General features: G+C 47.6%; 1 protein-coding gene across 1 annotated transcript; it reads left to right on the forward strand.

The window, feature by feature from the left end:
• The first annotated feature begins 15 nt into the window (after positions 1–15).
• Positions 16–1,696, forward strand: LOC311363877 (uncharacterized protein). Its single transcript, XM_084483862.1, has 2 exons — positions 16–157; positions 416–1,696. Exons 1-2 carry the CDS (start codon positions 153–155, stop codon positions 1,518–1,520), a joined length of 1,110 nt encoding a protein of 369 aa, XP_084339988.1. The 5' UTR covers positions 16–152; the 3' UTR covers positions 1,521–1,696.
• The last annotated feature ends 5,586 nt before the right edge of the window (positions 1,697–7,282 follow it).

The following is a 7,282-nucleotide window of genomic DNA, read 5'->3' on the forward strand; positions in this document are numbered from 1 at the left end:
GGTTTGAAAGAGCTGCTCCATTGGCTTGGCTTTGTTTATCTTTTGCAACATTTTCTGCCCACGCAACACCGGGCCTCAAAAGCAAGCAGGACTAGCAACAAAACAACAGAAGGTACCGAGCAAGAGAACTGAGCAACACATCTGACGGAAATATGGGGTAAGTCATGTACGATTATTTTGTCCAGTCCACTACGAATAAAGGACTTTCATCAGGATTCAATTAGTGATAAGAGAACCTAATCATTGTGTACATTTCGGAAAATAGTTAATCATTCATGAGTCGTCTATTCATTCAGTACGACACACATTTACAACAAATCATACTCTGTTATACTGAAATGCCTCACTAGTTCCTCAGTCCAACACTATCGACGTGTTCCTCGTGTCAATCCGGCTCTGTCTTTTGTCCACACAGCGGTCTAAAGGTCCTCCTCCACTTCCTCCTGGTGCTTGCTGCGCTAAAACACCGCGGCTGCCATGGTGGCAATCCGGGGCCCCCCTCCTGTCCGGCTCAGTGCGAATGCAGCTCCATCTGGAGCCCCGGGGTGGTCTGTAGCCGGGGTGACCTCTCTCATTTCCCTGTAGACGGACTGCCCAACAACACCGACAGACTGTCCATCCAGTCCACCAACCTCAGCGCCATCACCGCTGAGGACCTGCGCGCCGCCCCGCGCCTGGTCTACCTGCAGCTGTACCACAGCGGCCTGGAGACGCTGCCGGCCCACCTCCTCCAGGGCCTGCCTCACCTGACCACGCTGGACCTCACGGGGAACCGGCTCCCCTACCTGCAGCCCGGCGCCCTTCACCACGCCCCGCTCCGCAACGTCATCCTCAAGAACAACCTGATCCACGGGGTCCACCCCGACTGGCTCCCCCACAACAGCAGCGTGACCTTCTTGGACTTATCAGGCAACCGCTTGACAGAGGTCAACTCATCCCTGTTCCGGAACCTGCCCAACCTGAGGAACCTGGACCTCAGCGATAACAATCTTGGAGGACTGCGGGCGGACTCGCTGAGGCATCTGCACCAACTGGTGTCGCTCAACCTCATCGGTAATAAAATAAGAACCCTGACGGCCGCCACATTCGCCAGCACACCTCAACTCACGCGACTGTACCTCCAGCAGAACCTGTTGCAGGAGCTCGACCCAGATCTGTTCCAGAACCTCCAGCAACTGGAGCTCCTGTTGCTCGATCAGAACCGCCTGCAGGGCCTTCCCTCCGGTCTGCTGGGGAACTTGTCGTCCCCTGAGGAGAAGTGGGGCAGCAGGCTGGTGAAGGTGTTCCTCGCGGGGAACCCCTGGGTGTGTGATGAGGGCCTAGATTACCTGTGGAGGTGGGTCACCACCTTCCCCCAGAAGGTGGGCTTCGCGTCAGACATGCAGTGTGCTTACCCCAAGGCTTTGGAGAATAGAACAATCGTGTCTATAAAAGAGGAAGAGCTGGGGCTTGGCTTGAATGTTACTAATAATAATAACAACAATAACAACAAACAAACAATAATCTCTGAAGTGTACTGACAGCGATGTAGTGTTTCACTTTCTGATGACAAATGTACTGCTTGTAAGTCGATTTGGATGAAAGCGTCTGCTAAATGCCCTCAAAGTACATGTGGAGTCTAACCAAATCGGTGTTTCATGAAATGACTTGAATGCAAACTGAAGGATCATGTCGGAAAAATATTATTGTGTGCCCAATAGTGATAGCCAAGCAGTATTTCCCTGTTCTTTCTTACTGGGTGGACGGAATGATAAGGCATAGTGTTGCTTTGTTCTTGCCCTATAGCGGCTTTAATGAGGCGGCCCTGTTCTAACCACGCTGTGGGAGTGTGTGTGTGGGCAGTAAAAAAGCTGAACCTTTTCACTTGTGCACGTTTACATCACTATCACCGTGTCTGTCGCTCTGTCGCTACGCTCTCTCTCTCTCTCTCTCTCTCTCTCTCTCTCTCTCTCTCTCTCTCTCTCTCTCTTCCATTGACGTAGTCTGGGTCTACTGCGCTCCAGCAGCCTCTGTGCTCATAAAGCCTTTATATATATATATATATATATATATATATATATATATATATTCATATATATCATATATGGACGGCTGTCATGAATATGCCTGCCTGGTTCAGTGCCTGTACTAATGAAATTAAACCCTGTAGCTCCTCAGTCACCAATGTTTCTGTTGGCGTTTCTTCTGAGGCTCTGGGGAGGAGTGAGGGTCATCACCTCAGGCTGAATGATGGATTAATGCACTGATGAACGCATTAGTAGAGGACGCATCTCATTCCTTATGTCAATAAGAGAATACATTCATATTTGAATGTAACAGAATGAGCTTTATCCATCTATATATATATATATATATATTTCATTTGAATGTATTTATTTTCTCCACATACTGCCATACAACTAGACTAGACCATATGCCATTGGCAAAAATATGATTAAAAAAGTAAAAAGGAATACAACAAATGTAGTTCTACATGGAAGTGACAGGTGTATTATTTTTCTGCATGAGATTGCCATTATTGGCCTCTATATAGAGTTTAAATAGACCTCTACCAAAATGTTGCTCCCCCCTTTTTCACTGCAGTGGAAGCATAATGTCAGGCAAGAAACTTATAAATCATAAAACTGGAGATTGAGGCTGCCTCGCTTACTGAAACACCATTTGCCCTCAATAATATCCTATGCAGTGTTTCCAGGATCCTTATTCAAACAGTGCATTTCATCTCCCCAAGATGATTATTCCTGTCAGAGGCAACAGTGACAGACAGCCAAAGGGCCACCACTGCTCAACTTGATTCAACTAAAAGAGGATTCATGACAAAGAACACATAATACACACAACACCACAATATTTCATATTTACCCCCCCTGAGGTGAACCTTGAGTCCTTTATCAGTTCTCATCGCGGCCAAAGTCGTCTTTTGTGTCTCGCGATAGCTCAACGCAAAGTGTGACAGTGAGTGAGCTGCCTCCGGGCGTCATTAAAAACGGCCCCTGCAGCCGCTGGGTGAGAGCAGCGGCTGATGAGTCACTGCTGCCTTGGAGATCTCTGTTGGCCATCAGCATGCGGGAAAAATAGTGACAACAAAGCGCTCCGCACCGCATGGTGGGATATGAGGATGACGAGTTAAACTGTAGCCCATCCCCAGCGGCCCCAAAGTCTCTCTCTCCTTTCATCGTTACTTCAAAGTTTTTTTTATGTTGTTTGTTTTTTTGTGTTGTTTTGCGTTGTAGCCTATGTCTTCAACAATGCACTTCATTAAATAAAAAATGTAATTTTATGAAAACAGGTTAAATAACTTGTATCCATAACATCCATAATATTATAAAAAGCATTCATGCTTGATTGTGCACCTTGATGGATCACATAAGGTGCTGCTTCCCTCTGGCTGTTGTGTCATTATTGAGAAGACTTGGACCATCTCTCGTGTGATTAGTTGTTGTATATAGCCTCGTTTAGCGTTCTCTAGGGAAACGGTCCATTAGGAGAATCTGTGTCCTGACGGATGCTGCATTTTATGCAACGCCATGAATCCAAGCTGTTTTAGTGCACGAGGCATCGACAGAACCAGACTGAGTACCAGGCATGAGACATGCAGGAACTAGTAGGAGAACACATTTCCTTCCATCGTATGCATCTATCATGGGTGCTACTCATGTGCACACACGCACACACACACTCAATTTGTCACACTCCTTCATCAATTGTGAACGTCCATATGAATGAGTTTATAGTATGGGCGATCTGCCAGTTGTTGTTATGTGAATACACACATGAGCTAGTGAATGCACTAAACAAGGATGTCTGAGCAAAGTGCATTGAAATCTACAATAAATCAACATAAAAAAAGGGAACAGATTTGACCATAAAGCCTCTGCGGCAGACGGCAGAGCATGTAAACGGCACATCATATCATGTTCAGACTCATGACCGTCAGCCAAAGGTCACAGGAAGCAGACCCATTTATGGAGATTTGTGATAATTAGCCCATCCAGAGGGGGAGGATGCTGACTATTGATTTCCTGTTGTTCTTTTTCAATGGACAACCTGAATGCAAAGACACGGTCATCATGCCAGGTCACCTCTGGCTCCCGGCAGGGGTCAAACCCAGTGTGTGTGTGTGTGTGTGTGTGTGTGTGTGTGTGTGTGTGTGTGTGTGTGTGTGTGTGTGTGTGTGTGTGTGTGTGTGTGTGTGTGTGTGTTGTTTGTGTGTTGTGTGTTGTGTGTGTGTGTGTGTGTGTGTGTTGTGTGTGTGTGTGTGTGTGTTTGTGTGTGTATTGTTTGTGTGTTGTGTGTGTGTGTGTGTGTGTGTGTGTGTGTGTGTGTGTGTGTGTGTGTGTTTGTGTGTGTGTGTGTGGGGGGGGGGGGTGTAGACCTGTAGAAGATTCAGCTGAAGTAACATCAGGAGATTTGGACGTGCGGGGAATAGCAATTTCATTTCCGTTTTGCGTTTGGAATCTGAGGTGACCTCTGGTTTAGGGAGGGCAGATTGAAATGCCAATGCTTCCAGTGTGATGACACACTTCCCTCTCTGTCACACGGAGGACAACAACGCCTTCAGAGAAGTGTACTGATAGAACTTCAACGTCCTCATCACCTTCGTCATCGCATCCTTCTACTTCTCCCTCTTCTTTTTATTGTGTGTTTCAAAGATCCATTCACACGTAAGACATGATCCAGGGTGTCATTATTAAACTGGAAACCCAGTCATGGATTATTCTGTTTATACCACAACGGGGATGAGCTATAGTTCAAACATGTCTCTGCAGGTGCTTTGAGCAAATTGTTTTTGTGTGGTTTTTAATGCTGCGTTTGTGGAGCATCGATTCGGAACTGTGTCCCATTATTGAAAAGAATCAACACCTTTGTAACGCCATTGGCCAACCATCAGGATCAATAAACAAGACCGTGGTATAATAGGCATTAGTTAACCAGCGACAGCCTTCCAGTGGGAGAATGCTTATCTACCGGTAGATCTAAAATAACCTACTTTTTACATAGACAGCTAGAGCATGTTTAATATTTCATCGGCTTTCTTTCCCCCTGTCTTTACTCTCACTGTGCCAGTGTTTTATTTCTCGAGGTTAGAAAGATAGATTGTTCTCTGAAAAAGAAAATTGTTTTCTCTGCATGTCACACTCTCACATGCGGAGAATGTGTTATCTAGGGAACGCGGGGACATTAGAAATCACTTAACAGAGGTGATCGTGTGGGTGTGTGAGTGGGTGGATGTGTTTGCTGTGTGCAGTAAAATGTGTGTTTGTGTGTATGTCAAGTTGTGGGTGTGAGAGAGGGGGTCTTCTCACATGTTGCTTAAGCTTAAAAGCCTCAGGGGGAAGGAGAGTGAAAAGAGTGTTAATGCTTCAATGACGACAGAGGCAGTGACGGTAAACGCTATTGAAGAGTGATTCACTGTCCAACAACTGATGTAGTGCTGAATTATCTTCCTCTTTCATGCTAATAAAGTAACAAGCCAACGCTGCTCACATTGTACTGAATACTGCATGTGTGATTCTTTAGAGTCTACAGATGATGATGCCACTCCACTCCATGTACCACTACATGCGTCCTTAGGTGTTATTAACAACACTGATTGGTAGGGCTTTGCAAATTAATGTTTTTTTTCCACTGTTTCTTGCCAAATGGGCAGGTTACGTGCTCTCTGTGATCACCGCAGGCTCCCCCGCGCTGGGGACCCCCCGGGGTGCAGCCCCACCGCCGTTTGATCAAGGCAAGGACACCCGTCATGACTCGCCCAGGGTCTCAACCTAATCACCATCCTAATCCTTCTAATCCATACATACACATCACCGCCTTCAATTAATAAAGAAGTGTTGTCGGATTAGGTGTAGAAAAGCTTGGAGGAATTTCTCCTCTTGTGTCTACTGATAATGTCGAAGGTGACCGTATAAATACTAAAAGATTATATGAAGGATATTCAGGATTCATTACACTTTATAATTGCCCGTACGATAACAGGAATTCAACCGAAATCGGACATAGCCGAGGTGCGTGCGTTAAACAGTAACTATAGACAATAGATGGTCAAACTGCTACCAACAAACAAAACACAGAGAACGAACAGGGAACATTGCTCATGTGTCTTCTGGGATGGAAAAGGCCTTGGTCACAGAGGTGTGGGGGCGGACCCGGCGTATCTCATGACATTGATAATGGCCACTGGCGCTCGCGCCACCTGTTGCTCCCCTGCTATTCACACCCCTGTGATCCAGACCTGCAGCGACCCCCCCCCCCTTCGTCTCCATGTGTCCGGGGGGATTTGCGCCGTGCCTAAATCGGTATATCGGACCGTCACCTGTTGCTGCAGTGGGCGTTGTTGGCGTGTTCTGGCCCCTGAGCCGCCAGAGCCTCTGCTACCAGCGACCCAAAGCCCGCTGCCTAACGTGGAGCCTCCAGGGGAAGGTCAACGCAAAGGAAGATCATGTATGGCTCCGTCGGACTGTGAAAGAGGCTCGTCCCCCGGACCCTCCAGAGGGGGACCGGTGGAGACGGAGGTCCAACGCCAGACGTTGTAGAGGGAGAAAAAGCCTGTTATTGTCGTTTGCAAATAAACAATCTCGCCCTCACGGGTAGACCGCACAACAGCACACAACATCGCTTATCGGGCCACCAATCTACTTAATTACAATTAATTAGAATGAATCATTTAACAGAATGAATGATATAAAAATGTAAAAAGCTCCACTTGGAATCGTGCACTCTGCGCTGGCTCCACGCCGGCATGGCACGCTTCAATAATGCAGAGCTGTCTTACTTATGGACCCACAGGGCTCCGAACACACATCTGAGTTCTGCTGTGTCAGCAGGCCTGTGTGGGGCGCGGGGGGCGAGGCTCTGCTCGCCTCCATGAAGCAGCATTGATCCCAGACGGGACCGTCCGCACTGACCGGATCAGCGGCCAGCACACGTCTGCAGAACTACGCGGTCTGCTCCCGCGAGGGCTGTTTCTCTGAGGAGATGCATCTCCATACATCTATTACCAAGAGTGACAGGAGACATTTACATTTAGGGGATTTTGCGCTTTTATCCAAAGCGACATTACAACCATTCACACACACATTCACACACCGATGGCGGAGTGAACCACGCAGGGCGACAGCCAGCTCGTCAGGAGCAGTCAGGGTGAGGGCGTCTCGCTCAGGGACACCTCCACACTCGGACTAGGAGGAGCCGGGGATCGAACCAGCAACCTTCAGGTTACCAGTCAACCCGCTCTACCGCCTCAGCTACTGTCGCACTACGTTACAGACCCATGTTACAT

The sequence above is a fragment of the Micromesistius poutassou genome (assembly GCF_964030765.1).
Source record: "Micromesistius poutassou genome assembly, chromosome: 19".
NCBI lineage: Eukaryota > Metazoa > Chordata > Actinopteri > Gadiformes > Gadidae > Micromesistius > Micromesistius poutassou.